Source organism: Erinaceus europaeus, chromosome 5, assembly GCF_950295315.1.
Source record: "Erinaceus europaeus chromosome 5, mEriEur2.1, whole genome shotgun sequence".
Classification (NCBI taxonomy): Eukaryota; Metazoa; Chordata; class Mammalia; order Eulipotyphla; family Erinaceidae; genus Erinaceus; species Erinaceus europaeus.
In genome coordinates, this window is record NC_080166.1 from 88,016,680 (window position 1) to 88,039,343 (window position 22,664).

The 22,664-nt window shown below is 43.5% G+C and overlaps 1 protein-coding gene across 1 annotated transcript in view; it reads right to left on the minus strand.

The window, feature by feature from the left end:
* The window catches only part of LOC103108300 (liprin-alpha-2), a 430,491-nt gene that overhangs the window by 407,335 nt on the left and 492 nt on the right, over positions 1-22,664 (minus strand). The window contains 1 exon segment of the mRNA XM_060191502.1: positions 16,946-17,196. Coding sequence (XP_060047485.1) covers positions 16,946-17,194 — 249 coding nt within the window. The 5' untranslated portion in view covers positions 17,195-17,196.

Below are 22,664 nucleotides of genomic sequence, written 5' to 3' on the forward strand. Positions count from 1 at the left end.
AACAATCATTTTATTTCTAAAAATTGCATGATATTTAAAATTTAGTTTTCCTAAATAGTATTTAGGAAAACTAAACAAATCTCAGGAAAAGAGTCAAATACATGGTTTTAATATTCATACCAATGAAGAAATACTAACTGAAAAAAAGCAAATTAAACATTTAATTTATAAATATAAAGATCTAATATACCCTTCTAGAATATAGACATATTTTAAGAAGATAAAATTTTGATGATTAAAGAAACCTAACTGAGGGAGTCAGGCAGTAGCACAGAGAGTTAAGCGCACATGGTATAAAGCACAAGGACCAGCATAAGGATCCTGGTTCGAGCCCCTGGCTCCCCACCTGCAGGGGGGTTGCTTCACAGGCAGTGAAGCAGTTCTGCAAGTGTCTATCTTCCTCTCCCCCCTCTGTCTTCCCCTCCTCTCTCCATTTCTCTCTGTCCTGTCCAACCATGATGACATCAATAACAACAATAATAACTACAACAATAAAACAAGGGCAACAAAAGGGAATAAATAAATTGAAAAAAAAAAAAAAAGAAACTTAACTGATATAGAACTGACATGTACAACAAAAGTTAGTAAGTGGAAAAGAAAACTGCAGGAGGGGGAGAGACAGTAGTGCACCAGGCTAAGGTCATACATTACAGTGCACAAAGAACCAGGTTCAAGCCCCTGGTTAAGCACTTAAATTACAGTGTGCAAGGACCTAGATTCAAGCCCCTGGTCCCCACCTGCAAGGGGAAAGCTTCACGAATAGTGAAGCAGAGCTGCAGATGTCTCTATCTATCTATCTATCTATCTATCTATCTATCTATCTATCTATCTATTTTCTTCTTTCAGCTTCTCTGTCTCTAGCTAATAAATAAATAGCAAAAATAATAATAATAAGGCAAACAACTGAAATAAAATGAATGTTTAAATCTTTGCCTTTCCCAGATAGTATATATGCATGAAATCAGACAGTAAGTGATCCTTTGTGACTGGCTTCTTGGCCTGATGTTACAGCTTCATTGTGCCGTGGACTCATTAGTTTCTGACTGTTAGCATCTCACTGCACAGACAGGTGATACTGTGTTCACCTTTTTGCCAGGTGAGGGCCAGCAATGCTTATTTCCAAACTGGGGATTCTGCATAATGCAGTTCTGAGCAACTGTAAACAGGCCAGATATCTCCAGGTGTGAAAATCTTCCCTCTGGGGTAGAGTTCTAGGAGCAGGGTCTGCAATTGCGTATTTCAGGAAGTTGTTGAAACAGTTCTGGTGACCCACCATGCTACATTCCTGGATGAGTAGCGAGTTTTGAATGTTTTCGACTCTCTGTATGATTGATATTCGGTATCTACATTTTTATTATGAACATTCACATAGGTATAAAGTGTTATATCACTGTTTTTGATGTGAGTAACCTACTGATTAGAGGTCTTGAGTATCTTTAGTGTGATTGTTGGCACCTTATAGTATCACTGGAGTTGTTTCTCACATGTTTAATGAACTTGTTTGCTTTTTAAAGGCTGAACTTTGAGTTTTTACATATCTTGGTTACTAGCCCTTTGGCTGACATATGGCAAATACAGTTTCCTATCCCATGGTGTGTCTTAATTGAAGATGCTGCACACTCTCTTAACTTTATTATTATTATTTTCACCAGTACACAGTTCAGCTCTACTTTATGGGAGATGGAATCTGGGCCTTTCAAAGTCCTAGGCATCCAAGTCTTTCTGTATAACCATTATGTTATTTCCTCCCCACTCCAGCCCTAACACCTCCAACTTATTTTCCAAGGTTCATTTGGGTATTCTGGGTCCCTTGTTTTATCATATACATTTAAAAGTCACAGTATCCTTTCTCACAATAAATGCCTTTGTCATTTTGACAGGACTTAGGTAGGAGCTATGCACAGCCTATACACAGGTATTATTTTAGTCATTTGAGTCTTCTCATACCTGAGTATAGAATGTCTCTTTGGAGTTTCTTTAAATTTTACTTAAAATGTTTTGTGATTTTCAGTTTTTATTTCACAAATGGTAAGCTCTGTATAAATTATATTAAGTGGGTTCAAATTATACTATCAATGATAGAGCCTTTTGCTTCATTGTTGACTGCTTTTGGTATTGTACAGAAAAACACAGACAAGTTTGGTGTATGTATGACCTTGCTGGGTTAGCACATTGGTTCTGGTGCTGTTTATTTCTTTTATTTTTTCCTTTTTTTTTCATTTTTGTAGGCACAGAAACATTTTAAGAAAGAGAGCAACTTCCTCAGACTTGCATTTTAAAATAGAAAACTTTGCAGCTTTGAGGATAATGTATTTGAAGGAAGAAATACTGGGGGGGGGAGAAGATTTTTTTTTTCAACATTGTAGGAATAGTTACTGGCATGCAGAATCCTACCAAGAATATGTAATAAACCTTCTGCACCCTAAAAAGATCTTGGGTCCATCCTCTCAGAGGGATAAAGAATAGGGGAGCTTCCAATGGAGGCGATGAGACAGGAAACTCTGGTGGTAGGAATTATGTGGAATTGTACCCCTGTTATCTTACAGTCTTGTTAATTATTATGAGATCACTAAAAAAATTTTTTAAAAAAGAATATCTAATAAGACCAGGAGTCCACCAGGAATAACTCAGGGAAGATACTTGCTTATACATTTTTTTCACACAAATGGGCTTGTTGATTTAAGGAAATTGCTTTACACTGTGTTTTGGATTAATCACAATCATGTACTCATTAACATGCTTGGGCTTCTGCTTCTAATGATGGAGGCCTGGGCAAACAGAAGCAGCTCTGGGAATAGGGAAAAAAGAAAAAGGAAATATTGACTAATGGCATCACTAACTAATGGTGGCATCATGACCTAGTGAAAAGGAGACTGACTGGAGAAGTGGGCTTGAGAGCAAGTAGTGTGTGGAGGGGGCTTGGCACACTGGGAAGCTCATCCAGAGACTCTACTGAGTCTCACTCCTGAGAAGATGAAATCTCAAAATAGCATGAAGTGGAGGACATGATTCCAAGATGACAGATATCCCCAGTGACTATGGGCAACAGGTCACTGAGAATGGACATTCACAACTGCTCAAAGAAAATATCCCCTCTGGAGAAATATACTCCAGGAACTAAAATGACCTCCACTAACAGTTTTACTAATAAAGTGACTGTCACAAAGCCCAAAGCAACCAGACACGTGAGAAGATAAAACAATAAGAATGAATACTACTGGGGCCAGATGGTGCTGCACCTGGTTGTGCACATGTAACAGTGCACAAGGACCCAGTGTCGAGCCCCCGGTCCCCACCTGCAGGGGGAAACTTCATGAGTGTTGAAGCAGGGCTGCAGGTGTCTCTCTGTCTCTCTCCCTCTCTATCTCCCCCTTCCCGTCTCAATTTATGGCTGTCTCTATCCAATAATAAATAAAGATTTTTAAAAATTAAGAATGAATATTAGGTCAGATAGAAATGCTGAGATTGGTCATAGGAATTCCAGCTACTAAAGCTTTGTGGAAGACTTTCAATAAATATGCTTATGATGCTCAAGGTGACAGAACTATGGACTGCAAATTTCACTATAAGATAGAAATTAAAACAAATTGAGTGCTGGGCTAGCGTCGCCGGAGAAAGAAGAGACCAGGAACTCTTGGCTGAGCAGGAACACAATGCAATGCCTTTATTGATCAGAGACAATGCTTTTTATATATCTCTTTAACCGGAAGTGGCAAGAGGGAAAAGGAAATGGAGAGGGGGTGGAGGGGGTGGAGAAAAGAAAATGGAGAGGCGGTGGAGAAAAGAAAAGAGTGAGAACATAGAAAGCTTCCATAGCAGCTGTTGAAAAGGTTCTAACCAATGGGATAAACCAATACCCTGCAGGCAGGGCGGGTCTAAGGCAAAACAATGATTATGTAAATAGACTATGGCGTCAAGCAATGCAGCATGGGGGAGCTGGTGTAATGCCCAACATTGAGAAAGGTGTACTGAGCCTACATGTTACATTGCACAAGAACCAAGATTCAACCCACTGCAGAGGAGGAAGCTTCATGAGTGCTGAAGTAGGGTTGCATGTGTCTCTCTGTCTTTCTCCTTCTCTATCTTCCCTTTCCCTTTCAATTTCTCTCTGTACTATCAAATAAATAAAAAATAGTAGGTAAATAAATATTAAAAAATGAAGACAGTAGACTTGAAAAAAATAAAAAGAGCATAATGTTTATACAAAAAGACTTTCAAATAGACAACAATGAGATACCAGTCCACTCCTGTGAGAATGTCACACATCAGAAAAGGTAGCTGCAACAAATACTGGAGAGGCTGTGGGGACAAAGGAACCTTCCTGAACTGCTGGTGGGAATGTCAGTGGAATCAGCCTCTGTGGAGAGCAGTCTGGAACTCTCAGAAGGCTAGAAGTGGGCCTACCCTATATCCCTACAATTCCTTTCCTGGGGATATATCCTAAGGAACCAAACACACCATCCAAAAAGATCTGTGTGTACCTATGTTTATAGCAGCACAATTTTAACAGCCAAAACCTGGAAGCAACCAAGGTGCCCAACAACAGATGAGTGGCTGAGAAAGTTGTGGAATATACACACAATGGAATACTACTCAGGTATTAAAAATGGTGACTTCACCTTCTTCACCCATCTTGGATAGAGCTTGAAGGAATCATGTTAAGTGAGATAAGTCAGAAATAAAAGGATGAATATGGGATGATCTCACTCATAGACAGAAATAGAGAAATAAGAACAGAAGGGGAAACACAAAGCAGAACTTGGACTGGAGTTGGTGTATTGTACCAAAGTAAAGGCCTCTGGGTGGGGGAATGTTCTGATCCTGGAACATGATGGACCTAGTGGGGTTGAATTGTTATGTGAAAAACTAAGAAATGTTATACATATCTTTTACTGTTGACTGTAAAATAAAGAAATAATAATAATAATCCCCCAATAAAGAAATAATAATAATAAAAGACTTTGGTTGAATGCACATGCTACAATATGAAGGACCCAGTTTCAAGCCCCCTGTCCCCTTTTTATGGAAGGAATGTCTTGACCCCTTAGTCAAGGGAATCTGTAACTGGCCATTGAGGAGATAAGAGAATTCGGGAACATCATTTAAAAATTTAGCTGAGAAATTAAAACAAAACCAAACAAACAAATAGAAAAACAGGGGCTCGGTGGTAGTGCACCTGGTTGAGCACACATTACAATGCTCAAGGACCCAGGGTCCAGCCCCTGGTCCCCACCTGCAGGAGGAAAGCTTCACAAGTGGTGAAGCAGGGCTGCAGGTGTCTCTCTGTCTCTCTCCCCCTGTATCATCCCCTTCCCTCTCGATTTCTGGCTGTCTCTATCCAATAAATAAATAAAGATAATTTTACAGATTAAAAAAAAAAAAGAGTTAAAGGACTTCCAGCCTTTGATGGTGACTGTGGGCAGGAAGATGTTTAGTGTCCATGCATGATTATCTAGTAAATTGCACAGTCAGGCTGGCTAAAGACAACGATATCCACGGTAATAATAAGGGCAGCAGCAACTGCACTGAAAGGTTGCTGAGCACATGCTGTCTGTATGGTACTGAACTGATTGTCTGACATGTTCCAGTTCATTTATTTCTCACAATGATCCTAGGAGGTAAGCTCAACCATGATCTGAATTAACAGCTTTCACCTAGACTTAGTACCAATCCTAGGAGGTAAGCTCAACCATGATCTGAATTAACAGCTTTCACCTAGACTTAGTACCAATCCTAGGAGGTAAGCTCAACCATGATCTGAATTAACAGCTTTCACCTAGACTTAGTACCAAGCTGAAAAGGGACCTATGGAGTTTGTCTCTGGAATAAAACTGGCATCTGTAACTCTCTGTACATTCCACTGAAATACTTCTCTGCCCTACAGATGGAATGGCAAGATGCAAGCACACTTGCCTCTGCAACTAGCCTCTGCTTTTCCATTTACAATGTTTGCTAGTGATTTACTGGTTGTTTATAGGACTTTGAGATCACAGGGTGCGGCTCCACACCCCACCTGTCATATCTTCTTATGACTGGATTCCTCATCCAAGGATCCATAACATGCCAACTGACACGATCTCCTAACGCTTAGAGTATCTGAGGTGCACAGTCAGACCTCCTCTCAGTCATTCCTAACACAACTGCAAGCACCTCCTTTCTATTAAGGAAACAGTTTCTAAGCTGTCAAATCACCAGTCCACCATCTTTCAGCTATGGTGCAGAAGAACTCCCATTCCAATTCACATCTTCTCACTGAAATTTAAAGTCTTCACTATTCACTCCATGACTAGGCCTTTTTTTAAAAAAAATCTTTTAAAGAATTTACTATTGAATAGAGACAAATAAATTGAGAGGGGTGGGGGAGATAGAGAAAGAAAGAGACAGAGAGACATTTGCCAAGCTTTCCCCCTGCAGTTGAGAACCAGGGGCTTGAACCCAGGTCCTTGAGCACTATAATGTGTGCACTCAACCAGGTGTGCCACTACCTGGCCCTTCATGATTAGGTATTATCCATTCCCTCTCTTCAGTATTTCTTGAATTTGTGCCATCCAAGTATATTTCTGGAGACAGCAGAAACTTTCTGAAGTCACAAAGCTTACAGCTCCACTCCAAGTTCACACAAGTCACCTGGGCTGCTATGTTATCAGGGTCACTTCCTGCTAAGGGGACACTGAACCCCCCCCCCCGCCCCACTCCAGCACAGGGGTCTAAGTGTCTGTACTTTGTCGGTCCTCCTACTCTCACTGTGGTACTGTGTATGGCTTTTCACTTTCTATCTGAATGGGTCAAGGGACAGTGACGAAAGCACCCACACAGAAGCTTTAAAAGGATCCCCACACACACACACACACAGTTTGCACTTATTCATCTGACCTGACAGTTGAACCTGTCAGGACAACATCCTGACCTCTGGCAGGATCAGACACAAGAACTGGTCCAGCTCAGGGCAGCCTAGATGAGCTAGCTGTCACAAAGCTGGCTGTGCCCACCTTCAGTTACCCAGAGACATAAATGGACAAGTCAAGATTCACTAACTTAAGACTTGTCAGTCAAATCCCTATTACTTAGGCCTAGATACTCCTCTCCTACCCCCTACTTCACTTCTCTCAATCACTCCAAGGCTAACAACCTTGTCAGAAAAAGTAAGGACTACAAAAGCTGAATAAGGGCAAGAGACTGACACACTTTACTCATGGCCCTTTTGGTCACTACTAGGCCATCCCATCATCTGGGTCCCTAGTCAGGGAATACTGGGATTCTACATAGATATGATGGGCCTAAACCTCTAACAGATTCCTTTCTTCACCATTACTGGTCACCTCCATCAGGAATGTCATCATAAGCCCTCCTGTGGGCCTCTCCAGGACCTTACCCTCACTGTAGAGCAGCAATGGTAGGGAATCCCAACTCTCTGAAGGGAGGCTGGGTCAGCCTTCTCTACCACTTGAGGAAGACGAGTCCTAAAACATGTGCAGCCTAGAATGTTACTAGCTGTGACCATGGACTATGAGCTCAGACTGACAGGGACTCAGAGGTCACGCTGAATATGAATAGACATGGGCCTGGGTCAGATCATGGGGCAAACAGTCAATGGTATTTATGTACCTTCTTCATGTTTGGGAGCTACTCTCTGTTGTATGCTTTACATTGGGTTCTAGTTCTCCCCCACCAAGAGAATTAGATCAGTCCAGTTAATTTCGCGGGCCGCTTGGCCCCGCCCCTAGGAAACCCGCTAGAGTTCCAGAGTTCCAGAGTTGGAGGGTTCCTGAGTTCGAGAGTAAGAGAGAGTTGGAGAGTTCCACAGTGGGAGAGTTGAAGAGTTGCAGAGGGCCAGAGGTCCAGAGCTGGAGAGTGAGAGAGAGTGCTTGCGCCGCCGCAAAGCGACAACAGAGTTCTGTTTGGTGATTAGTTTGGTTTAGTTTATGAATCGTTGTTCCTGAATAAAGAAATACAGCTTCCCTGCCCAGCCGTTGCCTCCGCGTCTCTGTTACCCGCCCGTGAAGCTAACCCGGCCGGCTAGAGCTTACGAATTTTAACAACAACTCTCTGCTCTGATCCAGCTTTCTAGTCCTATTCCCAACTCTGACACCATCTTCCCAGACAATACTTTTAGTCCACCTGCATGTTAGCTATCAGGCTCAGACGAAAATTAACAAGTCATGGGCCACTTAGAACATACCTAAAATAGACTTCTTAGCTTCCTTCCACACAAAGACTCCTAATTCTTTTTTTAATTATTTTTAATATTTATTTATTTATCTATTCCCTTTTGTTGCCCTTGTTTTATTGTTGTAGTTATTGTTGTTGTTGATATCATCTTTGTTGGATAGGACAGAGAGAAATGGAGAGAGGAGGGGAAGACAGAGAGGGGGAGAGAAAGATAGACACCTGCAGACGTGCTTCACCGCCTGTGAAGTGACTCCCCTGCAGGTGGGGAGCCGGGGACTCAAACCAGGATCCTTACACTGATCCTTGCGCTTTGTGCCACCTGCCCTTCACCCGCTGCGCTACCACCCGACTCCCAAGACCCCTAATTCTATCTGCTTAATTCCTACCTTTTGGTTCCTGTTTATTAAACAACTTGTCCTGATTTATATATTACCACCTTTCAGCCACCAAGTTGCAGATGCTACTATGATTCCATCCTGACCTCCCTGGGCAGATAGATGACCTCACCAATGTGTCCTTGAGCCCTACCTTTCCAGAGCCCTGCCCCACTAGGGAAAGAAAGAAACAGGCTGGTGGTGTGGATCCACCTGCCAACACCCATGTCCAGCAGAGAAGCAATTACAGAAGCCAGAACTCACACCTTCTGCACCCCATAAAGAATGTTGGTCCATCCTCCAGAGGGATAAAGAATAGAGAAGCTTCCAATGGAGGGGGTGGGACAAGCAACTCTGGTGGTGGCAACTGTATTGAACTGTACCCCTGTTATCTTGCAATCTGGTTAATCATTATTAAATCACTAATAAAAATCACTAACAAAAAAGAAAAGATCAGCCAGATCCCCTCAACTCATGATGTTGAGGTTTAGTGTTATTGGCTTCTTACCATGATTGCATTTAAGAGATGTAATTAACTGTATGTCACTCCAACCTCAATAACTTTTTAAATATATAATTGCAAGAGAAATGAGGAAGCAGAGAGGAAAAGGAGAGGAGAGGAGAGGAGAGGAGAGGAGAGGAGAGGAGAGGCAAGGAGAGGAGAGAGGCGAGGAGAGGAGAGAGGAGAGGGGGTTACTTGGAGAGGAGAGGAGAGGAGAGGAGAGGAGAGGAGAGGAGAGGAGAGGAGAGGAGAGGAGAGGAGAGGAGAGGAGAGGAGAGGACCAACCCCCTGTGTCATTTTGTGTAATGAGGTCAACCCACGTGTTGCACACAGAAGGTATGCTCTCTGTCACTGACCTGAACCATCTTTCTGCTTTATAGCAGTGTGTCAGAAGTTAATAAGTGAGTATAACACAATCCACGCTAAATCCAAATGCAAATGTGCTGTGGCCTCAACAGGAATTTGGGACAATTAGCATACGAATGAAGTCAGCCTGAGGCTGACAAGGGGATGTATTTACATTACCTTCACCATGGACTCTTCATTTGCCATGGCTCTGGACTGATCCTGGTCTTTTCACTTGGTGATCTTGTGTAACTTAGTTTGCAAACTTTAGACTTTTGCCTATTTCCTAGCTAGACTTCTCCCCTCACATGCTCAGTGATTTTATTGAATAAATCTCTCTTTTGCTTAACCCTAAATGGAGCCATTTCTTTTGCAGCAACTAGATATTTGCCTCTTACCTGTTTCACCCGAATAAAGCCTTAAATTGTTTAAACCCGTTCCCAGTGTCACACAGCCAATCCTTTCTTCACCTCAGCCAAAGCCTCTTTTTAGCTTAGTTCCAACACAAGTGTATGATTTCTTCAGTATTGTCTTATCCTAGTTAAAGTTCACTCAAATTGTATGAATTACACTATGTCAAGATCTCTTCCTAGGTGGGTTAGATGGCATAATGGTTATACAGTGAGACTCTCCTGCCTGAGGCTGCAGTCCCAGGTTCAATCCCCTGCGCAGGGCTCTGATAAATAACAAGATAAAATAAAATATCTCCCTTAGGTTTCAGTCCGTATCTTTAATAACATCACATTCCCATGCGCCACTGTGCAGAACTCTACTCATACCCCATCCTCCGTCCACAAGCAGGTCTGGTGGCTACACTCCCAGTTCCATTCTGACCTTGCCTTCCTGTTTGAAACAGGGATGTCCCAGCTCTTGTTGAGAGTCAGGAACCCAGGCCTTGATACATTTCCCCAGTACCCAAGGAGCCATCTGTGTAGTTATATTGCCTGTGGAACTCTTTCTAGTCCCAGTCTTCATGGGAAACTTCATCAACATATTTAAATTCTTTTTTTCTGAGTTAAAAATTCATTTTATTAGATAGAACAGAGAGAAACTGAGGCAGGGGACTAAAAAGGGAGGAAGAAGGAGAAAGAGAAACTTTCCCCCTACAGGTGGGGGCCTGGGGGCTGGAACTTGGGTCCTTGTTCATGGTAATACATGCACTTAACCAGGTGTGCCACCACCCAGCCCTCAGAAACTTTCTGTAGCTAATCACCTATGTGTATTATAGGTCACATACATTCAGCATGTCCACAGTTGGCTAGAACTAGGTCCATTTTTATAAATAATCTCTGAAGAACCCTTGCTATTCTCCGGTTTCCCTGGGAGTCCAAATACACTCGTTATTTCTATTCCCTTTCTGGAGTGATTAAATACACAGAAGATTCTCACTGAATGCTAAATAAGGTGCTAAAAATACATTTCAAACGTGCATATACAATTAAAATAACTCTTTATAATGGAAAGCACAGGCTCCTTTAAACTGTCCTTTTTTTTCCCCCCCGCCCATTGATGGGGCTTCACTGGTCCAGGCCAAAAAGCACAGAAAGACAGTGGGAGAGAGACCACAGTACCAAGATTATGCCCAGTGCCATGGGGCCTCATCACACAGCAAACCAGGCATGCTTCCAGGACAAGTAGCCTGCGAATCTGCCATTAGTTATACCTTTTTCCTTTTGTCATTTCATGGCGGGGTGGGGGGCTGATGGTTCACAGCACAGTCGTGGACACTGGAATTTAGTCTTCATCTTCCTGTCACAGGCTCTCACCCCAACTGAGGTCCTTTCCACCAGCTGACACCGGGACCTCTACACACTTCTTGATCTACTTCCCCAGAGTCCTTTGTTTTGGTGCAATACACCAAAACCAGTCATTCATTCATTCATTCATTCATTCATTCTTCTATCTATTAAAACAAATAGAAATTGAGAGAGAAGAGGAGGCGAGCGAGACAAGGATAGACAGAGAGAAAGAACTGCAGCACTGTTCACCTGCTAGTGAAGCTTCCCCAGTGCTGGTGGGGACCAGGAGCTTGAACCCCAGTCCTTGTGCACTGTAATGTGTGCACTCAACCAGGTAGAGCACTGGCCCCCACTCCCCCCCAAGTTCAATACCGCCTTTGTGTTTTCTGTCCTGGTTGCTTAAGTCCCACTAGGAGTGAGATTATCTGGTACTCATCCTTAGTAAGTGAATGAGTACGTGACAGATCATTTTCTCTGTTCTTCAAACTGTTAGTGACTTTATTCCTATTTCATGCTAATCGATACAATGCTTGCCAGCTTATATTATAAAAAGTGGTTCATCCATAGGCGTTGTGGATAAGGCGCAAGTGAACACACTGACAGCTAAAGCTCTAGCGTTTGCTTTTTACTCAGATTATTATTAATCACCAGAAACTTCCCTTGAGGTATTAGAACCAATGATCTTCATGGCATGAATATCTAAAGTCCTGAATATTTAGGAATTAAAAAAAAAAGTCACAGGGGCCGGGCGGCACACCTGGTTAAGCACCTACATTACAGTGTGCAAGGACCCGGGTTCCTGACCCTAGTCCCCACCTGCAGGGGGAAAGCTTTGCGAGTGATGAGGTAGGGCTGTGGGTGTCTCTCTGCCTCTCCTTCTCTGTCAGAGGAGAGAGAGTAAATCCAGTAACAGCCAGGAGTATACTGCAGGCAGCTTAAGTCACCCCATGCTGTCCAGTGTTGTTCTGTGTTGAATTCTCCACCAGGCTTACTGAAATACTTTGCATTCTATGTGTCATTTCTGCCTCAGAAATCAGACTAACGCTAATCATTTTCTCTTTCCTGATAATTGTCAAGTGTGATGTTGCTAGCTAGTGCATGTACATGCTTACAAAATATTCAAGTCCATCGCCCCCACCTGTCACAGCAGCTATTCACATGTCTGAGGTCCTAGAGGCTGCTGGTTCAAGCCCTGGCTCAACTTGGGGTCAATAGAGCAGACTCTGCTCCTAGTACACCAAGTCAGTAAACACTTTACAAACTAAGAGACTGAAAACACAGCAAGACATCCCTTGAGGGATAATCTTCTCCAAATGGTCACAGGACATCTGTAGCCCTAACATCACAGATTAAACTATTCAATATTTGCTTTAGAAAAATGCAGGCCCTCAAAAAGCATGACAGAGGACCTAGTGTGTTTGTACTGTTATGTGGAAAACTGAGAAATATTACGTACAAACTGCTGTATTTACTGTCAAATGTAAAACATTAATCCCCCCAATAAAGAAATTTAAAAAAAAGAAAAAGAAGAATGCAGGACTGGGGCCGGTGATGGTATACTCAGTGGAGTGTACGTGTTCCTGTGCGAAAGGATCCAGGTTCAAGGCCCGCCTCATCACCTGCAGGGGGAGGCTTATGATAGGCGATGCAAGTACTGCAGGTGTCTCTCTGCCTCTCTTCCTCTCTGTCTCCCTCTCCCCTCTAGGTTTCTCTCCGTCCTATCTCTCATCATATAAAGAAAAACAAACAATGGCTGCTAGGGTCAATAGATGTGCCTTCCAGCTCTGTAGCCCCAGGGATAACCCTGGTAGCACTCAAGTGAGTAAAAGAAAAAAATACTTAGTGCATTAAAAAAGAAAGAAAGAAAAATGCAGGATTATCACTGTCCTTGATGTTTTATGAAATGACTAGAGAAATGGGTCAATTGGCAAAGCTCTGGGCTCTAATGCCTGAGGTTCCTGGTTCAATCCCCAGCATACCATGGGCCAGTATGTGCTCTGACTCCTCTGTCTCCACTCTCTGTCTCTCTTGTAACCAATTTATAATAAACAATAACACATAAATCTTGAAAAAAAGGGGGGGACCAGATGGTGGTGCACCTGGTTAAGTGCTCACACTACAGTGTGCAAGGACCCAGGTTCAAGCCCCTGGTCCCCACCTGCAGGGGGAAAGCTTCACAAGTGGTGAAGCAGGGCTGCAGGTGACTCTCTGTCTCTCTCTCTCTCTCTTTCTTCTCCTCCCCTCAATTTGTCTCTCTGTCTTTATCCAATAATAAATAAATAAATAAAAAACAAAAAGAACTCATGAACTACTAAGGATAATTGAATATTTATATAGCTAAATAACTATGTTCTCTGTGGGGAAAGTTGTGGAGGTCACTTACAAAGCTAAAAATAGGGGCCGGGTGGTGATGCAGCTAGTTGAGCCCACATGTTACAGTACACAAGGACCCAGGTTCAAGCCCCCAGTCCTCACCTGTAGTGGGAAAGCTTCACAAGTGGTGAAGCAGGGTTGCAGGTATTTCTCTGTCTCTTTCCCTTTCTATCTCCCCTTCCCTCTAGATTTCTGGCTATCTCTATCCAATAAATGAAGATAAATATAAAAAATAAATAAAGCTAAGAATATAAATATCACATGATCTAGCCATCCCACTGTTAGGTACGTATTTAAAGACTACAGCGATACTTATCTGAAACAGCATATGCAGAGAAGCCAGGCAGTGATGCTTCCAGTAGAGCACACATTACAGTGTACAGAGACGGGAGTTCAAGCCCCTGTCCCCACCTGAAGGAGGGAAGCCTCACGAGTACTGAAGCAGGGCTACAGGTGTCTCTCCTTCATCCTCTATCTCCTCATCCTTTCTTTTCTTCATCCCTTCTCAATTTCTTTCTGTCTCTATCCAATAGAAAAATAAAAGGTGTATGTGTCCTCTGTTTACAACAGCATTATTCATAACTGCCAAGACATGGGGGGGGAAGCCTGAGTATCCACCCGTGAGTGACTTAATAGAGAGGCTATGCCATATCTCCAGTGGAATACTGCTCAGTTATTTAAAAGAAATGACTTGTGCATTTTGTGACAGCAATGGATAGAATTTCAGGTAGCTTTGCTAAGAGAAATCAAAAGGGAAAGACAATTACCATAAAATGACCCTCACCTGTGGAATATAGAGACAACACAGAAAAATATTATAGGAATAACTCTTGGACTTTGTGAAAAAATGCCATGGTTTAAGGAGAGGAAAGAAGAGAGGGTGGAAGGGGAGGGCAGAGAGGGTCACCATGTAGCACGGGTGACAATGGGACTCTGGTGGTGGGTTCTGAAACACTTAGTCACTGGAAGTATACATACCTACAGTCACACAACTCGTCAAACAAGCATGTGCAGGCTCCAAATCCCCAGTCTATATGCTGGAATACATACGCTCTGGAAAAGGCTAAGTTGTGTGGAAGTGTGTTGCAGAGTTTGAACAGTTTGAACAGTGGAGAAATCAGACATGTGCTGACCTGTGACATATCAATATTTATTTTAACTTTTTAATCTGTATGTATTTATTAGATAGAGACAGCCATAAATCAAGAGGAAGAGGGGGAGAGAGAGAGAAAAAGAAAGACAGAGAGAGGGGGAGATGTACAGAGAGACACCTGCAGCCCTGCTTCACCACTCGTGAAGCTTTCTCCCTGCAGGTGGGGACAAGGGGCTCAAACCTGGATCCTTGCAAACTGTAATATGTGCACTCAACCAGGTGCACCACCATCTGACCCCTAATATTTATTTCTATATGCAGTAAGAACAGTCATAATTTGTTTAGAAACAGGAATGCATATAAGTTGAATGCTATGGGATTCTGGGGAAAACATGAATTCTAAAATCCAGCCAGTTGATGGGTATTGGATAAGGGATTTTACAAGAATAAATAGGTATTAAAATGTAAATGCATGCATGTCATTATAATCTATTGTCAGAAAAGTCATGGCACATTTTTGTATAGAAAAACACATCATGACTTTTCCAACAGCCCTGATATATTCGCAAGAGGACTTAACTGTGAAAATGAAAATACAACTCTCCTATGACCGTGAGTACATAGGCACCTACATTACAGGAAACTGTTTCCAGTTTCCTCTTTTCTCTACAAGTATCTTGTTAAGAAAACTACTTACAGGGGATGGACGGTGCCACACCTGCTTAAGCACACACAATACTAAGCCCAAGGACTCGGGTTTGAGCCCCTGGTCCCCACCTGCAGGGGGACAGCTTCACAAGCGGTGAAGCAGGGCTGAAGGTGTCTCTCTCCCTTTCTATCTCCCCTCCTCTCTCAATTTCTCTCTGTCCTATCCAGTAAAAATGGTCTCCAGGAGCATCAAACCCCAGTAATAACCCTGGAGGTGGAAGGAAGGATGGAAGGAAGGAAGGACAGAAGGCAGGGAGGGAGGGAAGGAAACTGAGTTCCCAGAAAAAAAAATTAACTACTCATAATCAATTTGATAAGATTCAACTATTTTATAGCATCAACTCAAATTAATAAACTAGTAATTAACAAATACAGCATAGACTGCACTTGGGCTAAAAGGCAGCTTCTAATAAGAGGGTGAGGGAAAGGCAACACACACAAGTGTCTGTACAGCTAAGTGCAACGTTTTTTTTTTTTTTTTTTTTTCTTTTAATATTTATTTTATTTATTTATTCCCTTTTGTTGCCCTTGTTGTTTTATTGTTGTAGTTATTATTGTTGTCGTTGTTGGATAGGACAGAGAGAAATGGAGAGAGGAGGGGAAGACAGAGAGGAGGAGAGAAAGATAGACACCTGCAGACCTGCTTCACCGCCTGTAAAGCGACTCCCCTGCAGGTGGGGAGCCGGGGTTCGAACCGGGATCCTTATGCCGGTCCTTGTGCTTTGCGCCACCTGCGCTTAACCTGCTGCGCTACAGCCCGACTCCCCGTGCAACGTTTTTAAGTTTAGCACTTGATAATAGGACTAAACTTTTGCTTCTTATTTTTTTTTCCAGTTTTTAAAGTTATTTTTTGAAAGACACAAAAAAAGTTATTTTTTTAAAGTTATTTTTTGAAAGGGCTGTGATTATATAGAAAAGTGGGTAATCCAAACAACTCCAGGAAATTTCAAGCAGGTGTTAAGAATTTTAAAAAGCAGACAGTAGCAATGATGCCATCCTGACTTCCCTGGGCAGACAAACTCACCAATGTGTCCTGGAACCTCCCCTCCCTAGAGCCCTGCCCCACTAGAGAAAGATAGAAACAGGCTAGGGGTGTGGATCCACCTGCCAACACCCATGTTCAGTGGAGAAGCAATTATAGAAGCCAGAACTCCCACCCTCTGCACCCCATAAAGAATTTGAGTCCATGCTCCCAGAGGGATAAAGAACTGGGAAGCGTCTAATGGAGGGGATGGGAGAGGGAACTCTGGGGGTGGGAACTGTGTGGAACTGTACCCCTGTGATCGCACAGTCTTGTTCATCATTATTAAATCACTAATAAAAAATTAAAAATAAAAAAATTTTAAAAGTAGACAGCAGACTCCTTTCCCACCCCTACCCCCACCATCCAAATACCACTAGCATCCAGTGTCAGACTCTACAACCGAAAATGGAGAAAGCCTATTTCCAGATGGCATCATATGATTTCATAAGTGAGAAAAATGAAAACCAACTCGTCTCACATCCTAGTGATCAAAGCTGAGCCAAAAGCTGACTTTTGCATTATGTAGAGACTTCAGAGCAAAGGAAGACCAAGCAAAGCTCTTTCAAGCCTTGAGCTTCCCATTGCAATGGGGAGGCCAGAGGCTGGCAGGGTGCATACCTGTGGCAGGGCAGAGTTGAGCTGTCTCTGGAGAGAGTCTCGGTCGTAGATGACATCCTGAAGTCTCTGCTGGGCCAGAGAGAGGCTCTCCTGAGTCTCCCGCAAGGTGTCCAGCAGCCGGTCCCTCTCATCCAGCATGTTCACCATCAGCTGCTCAAAGTGGGAGTCTGAGTCCGAGCTGCTACTCTGGGACCCCCTTTGGCTCATGGGGGTGTCCTCATTGATAGTGGGCATCACTTCACACATCATTGCTGGGGAGCAGAGGGAGGGGGCATCTTAGTGAAAAAGCCTTGACAACCACTGGGGTGCTCACTGCCACAGAACGAGGTCAGGGCAGCTCTTTAGCCCAGCTGTGTGGCCCTCCACTGCCCATGCTCCCACTCCCCATCTCCACTGCCCATGTTCCCACTCCCCCCCTCCACTGCCTGAGCTCCCACTCCCCCCCTCCACTGCCAGCATTCACTCTTCCCCCTCTCCATTGCCTGAGCTCCCACTCCTACCTTCTCCACTGCTAGAGTTCCCTCTCCCCCCTCTCCATTGCCCATACTCCCACTCCACCCACTGCCCATGCTCCCACCTCACACTCTCCACTGCCCTAACTGGAACCAACAAAAATAGCCTGACCACCAGGTAACATTCTCCAATTTCCCCAACCTGCCTGCTCTGTTTTCGTGATAAAGATATAACTCCTATCTCAAAAAAAAGGGGGGGGGATCTAAACAAATATAGACAAATAGTTGTAGAAATAGCAGGTAACCCATATCTGCAACTTTGGGAGAACTGCTGTAGCTTCCAATGGAGGGAGTGGGGACCCAGAACTCTGGTGGTGGGAACGAGGTGGAGCTGTCCCCCTGTTATCTTGTCATTTTGTAAAGCAATATTAAATCACCAAGACGGAATAAAGCAAATAAAACACACGATCTGCTTCCACTTGTTGCTGAGAGACCTCTTTAGTTTCCTGTCAGGGTGTTGCCCATCTCGATCACTCTTCAACACAAGTCAGTGGCCTAGCTCTCATGAGATTATCTCTCCTAGCAGCTTTACAGACCCTTGAGAACCTCTGCCTCCAGCTTGTACTCTGCTCTAGTCGGCAATCATAGTGCCTGGCACTGAATGGGCAGAACTAAGTGATTCCCAGAGGGACAAACAGTGAACTGCGTCAGTGCGCACTTCCTTCAGAGAGCTCTCTAAGTGGCTGAGTATTCTCTGCTGTCCTCATTGACATCTACCTTTGTCTTTTACCGAAAGACCCTTGTCACCAGGAATTGAAGAACTGCTTTACACTGCAACTCCCAGGGCTCTCCTCCGATCTGCACTTTCTCTGAACTCCTGTAGTTGTTCACAGAGGTGATCACTGCTGCTGACTGAAGTAAACATACACTTTATGGGGGGCAGGTGGTGCCACACCTGGTTGAGCACACACATTACAGTGCACAAGGACCTGGATTCAAGCCCCTGGTCCCCATCTGCAGGGGAAGAGGTTTGTGAGTGGTGAAGCAGGGCTCTCAATTTCTCTGTTTCTATCCAATAATAAGTAAATAAATAATAAAATTATAAAAGAAAACTGATAAATGTTGCACATGTACCAAGTATTACCAAGTCAACGCTAAACCATTAATCCCCCTAATAAAGAAAAGTAAAAAAGACAGAGTTCTGAGAAGAGCTAGTGGTAGTGCTATAACAGTTTATGCCAACATTCTTGCAAATTTTAAAATTTTCAGTTCCTTAAAAACCGTAAATATGTTTCATTTGAGGGTGTGTGTGTGTGTGTGTGTGTGTGTGTGTGTGTGTGTGTTTGTTCACTGGGCCTTCACCATTCTCGGCCCACTTCTTCAGATAGAACAGGGGATCTATAAGGAAGAAGGGACACCCCGGCTCTGACGCTTTCACAGTGCCCTGGAGGACAGGGACTTGAACCTGGGTTACAAACATGGCAGAGCTGACACTGACCCTGATGAGCTACTTCCTCTACCGTTAAATATTCTTTTTGGATCATCATCTCAAAAGCAAGTTATTTGACTGGGCTAAGGAGACAGCATAATGGATATTCAAATGAGGGTTTTTTTGTTTTTGTTTTTGTTTTTGCCTCCAGGTTTATCTCTGGGACTTGGTGCCAGCACAATGAGTCCACTGCTCCTGGAGGCCATTTTCTCCATTTTATTGGATAAGACAGGAAAAAACTGAGAGAGGAGGGAAGAGATAGAAAGGGGAGAGACAGAGAGAGAGAGATTTGCAGACCTGCTTCACTGCTTATGAAACGTCCCCACAGCAGATGGGGATCTGGGGACTAGAAACTAGATCCTTGAGATTTGTACTATGTGCGCTTAGAAGGGTGTACAACATTCCAAAGAAGGTCAAGCCTAAGGCTCTGAGGTTCAAGGTTTCAATTCCAAGCATCACCGAAAGCCAGAGAGGAGCAGTGTTCTAGCCCTCCCCCTGACACACACACACACACACACACACACACACACACTCTCTCTCTCTCTCTCTCTCTCTCTCCTTCTCTCTCTCCTTCTTCCTCTCTGTATCACTCATTAAATGAATAAATTAATGAAATATTTAAATAAATAAGACAGTTCCTACTGCATCACCACTTTGATTTACTTAGAGAAGCTTCAATTTCCAAGGGGAAAAACCCTCAATAAAGGAACTACTTATGTTATTATTTTCTCCTGAGAATCCTACCTCAATTCTAACAAAGACTGTGCTCATTAGAGGAGAATGACAAACTTGAGGCTCTCAAATCACTATAAAATCTGGTCTTGGGGGCTTGGCAGTGGTGCACTAGTTGAGCACACATGTTGCAATGGACAAGGACCCAGGTTCAAGCCTCTGGTCCCCACCTGCAGGGGAAAGCTTCATGAGTGGTAAAGCAAGGCTGCAAGTGTCTCTCACCCCCTCCCTCCCCTCCCTCTCAATTTCACTGTCTCTACCCAAAAATAAGTAAATAAATAAAACTTTACAAATGTTTTGTAAAGAAAAAAAGAAAGGCAGAGAAATGGCAAAAAGAAACTACAATGCTAAAGCTTTCTTTAGCACAGGAGCCAGGCTTGAACCCGGGTCACAGGCATGGCAAAGCAGCACACTGTCCAGGTGAGCTTTTCTGCAGGTGCTTGTGCCATGTCAAGCCTACCACAGGATTCAAGTAGGCTACCTGGCTGAGGTCACTCAGTAAGCACAGTGTAAGGAGGCATTATTACCTCAAGGTATTTCTTTCTTCTGCAAAGCGACCAGCATTCAATACTGAAGTAGCACTAGTCTAGTTTCATAATCCTATCAGCTTCCATGCCTAAAAATTTAGTTAAAGGCTCATTCTCATAATCAGAAAATTTCAAGCGATGCAAAAGTAGTTTAGTAAAGAAGATGAGTCTCTGAAATCTCTTCACATACTACAACCTAAATGAGTAAACAAAAAGTCTCTTCCCACCATGACTGGTCATCTCCATCAGGAATGTCATCACAAGCCCTCTCTTGGGCCTCTCCAGGACCTTGCCCTTAGTGGAGAGCAACAATGGTAGGGACTCCCACTCTCTGCAGGGAGGCTGGGTCAGCCTACTCTGCTCCTCAAGGAAGACAGGTCCTGAAGTGAGTGTAGCCTAGAATGTTCTCAGCTGTGACCATGGACTCACAGGGATATAGAGGTTACAAAGGTTCCTGTGCTAAATGTGAATAGACATGGGCCTGGGTCAGATAGATGGGGTTAACAGTTAATGGTATTTATATACTTTCCTCAGGTTTGGGAGCTATGCTGCACTGATCCAGCTTTCTAGTCCTATTCTCAATTCTGACACCATCTTCCCAGACAGTACTTTCAGCCCACCTGCATGTTAGCTGTCAGGCTCAGGCAAAAATTACTAAAGTCACAGGCCTCTGGGAACATACCTAAAATAGACTTCCTAGCTTCTTCCCACACAAAGACCCCTAATTCCATTTGCTCTATTCCTACCTTTGGGTTCCTGTTCATTAAACAATGTGTCCTGCTTTCTATCTTACTGCCTTTCAGCCACCAAGTTGCAAGTGTTACTATGATTCTATCCTGACTTCCCTGGGCAGACAACCTCACCAATGTGTCCTGGAACTTCCCCTGCCCAGAACCCTACCCCACTAGGGAAAGATAGAAACAGGCTGGGGGTATGGATCCACCTGGCAACACCCATGTTCAGTGGAGAAGCAATTACAGAAGCTAGAACTCCCACCTTCTGCTCCCCATAAAGAATTCTGGTTCATTCTCCCAGAGGGATAAAGAATAGGGAAACTTCCAATGAAGGGGATGGGACAAGGAGCTCTGGTGGTGGGAATTGTGTGGAATTATATCCATTATATAATTATATTATGTTATCTTAAAATCTTGTTAATCATCATTAAATCACTAATAAAAATTAAGAAAAAAAAAGAAAGAAACTCTCCTCATCTAAAAGTTTAGAAGAACACGTTTGTCTACAAAAAGCAAGCCCTGGAAAACTGAGAAATATTACACATGTACCAACTACCATATTTCACTGTCACTTGTAGACCACTAATCCCCCCCAAGTAAAAACAAACAAAAATAAAAATAAAGTAAGCCCACTTTCATGAGTTAGCTTAGTTTCCTGCTAGAATGCAGAACTTGTCTAATATAAGTTACAAAAACACTAATCCTCAACCATTTGGCATCACATTTCTCAGATATGCAATTTGGTTGTTAAAAGCCATGAAAACCCTACATCCAATGTAGAAGTGAGGCCCCTCTGAAGGCATGCATAGAGTCTTTAGTAATCTGCAGTGCCCACAAGACTTGTCATTCAGCCTCTCAAGCATTTCAGCCACATATTCTACTTGTAAATTCACATTAGCTCTGATTATTAAGCATGATGAAACATCACACAAGTGCTGAACATCCAGGAAGGGCACACCAACAGTGTGCTTTGATATTTGCCTTTCTGTGCAAAAGTCAATTGGATGGATGAACTATGTCCTCTTCCTCCAAGGGTTGGTGTCTTGTTCATTAAATGACTGAACCTTTCCAGCCCTCGTTGGGAATATATGTGGTGTGGGTGTGTAATAAAGAAATGATAACGATTCTTGTATTTTTTTATGCTTTATGGAGTTGGAACAATCTTCTACCAGGATAACTAACTCCCTGATCTCAGCACTAACCTTGACTGTCTTCTCAATCTCTCCATTCCAAGATGAAAGTTTTGACTGCTAGAGTCATCTGTGAGAGCATTGAGAACCTGCTGCGTTTCCTGGTGACCTAGTCATCCCAGCAGCACCTGTTCAGCACAAAGCCACCCCCTCCTGTTGTGAAGCACTTGACTCACCTACTAGAGACAACCATGCAGTTACTCACTCTAGTTCCCTCTGCCAGCACTGAGTGTGACGGACCAGCCCAGGGCCACCTCAGCAACTGTGGGGACAGCAAGCCCAGCCATTGTCTGATGACAAGCCATGCAGACCCCTCCTCCCGGTTAACTCTTTGACACCCCCCCACCCTAAGGAGATATGTTTAGCATCTCTGAAATGTTCTTAGCATCTGAAATACCCTTAGCATCTCTACAATCTCCTCAGCAGCTGTACAATACCATTAGCATCTCGAGTGGAAGCCTCCTGCACTGTCTCTGCCCAGGTGCAGGGGCAGGGGCACGCACCCAGGGTGGTCAGGGAAGTGGCTGGCCCCACAGTCCTGGACAGTGAGGCTTAGCCACACGCCCACCACCCAGAACTTGTCACCATGATTCCC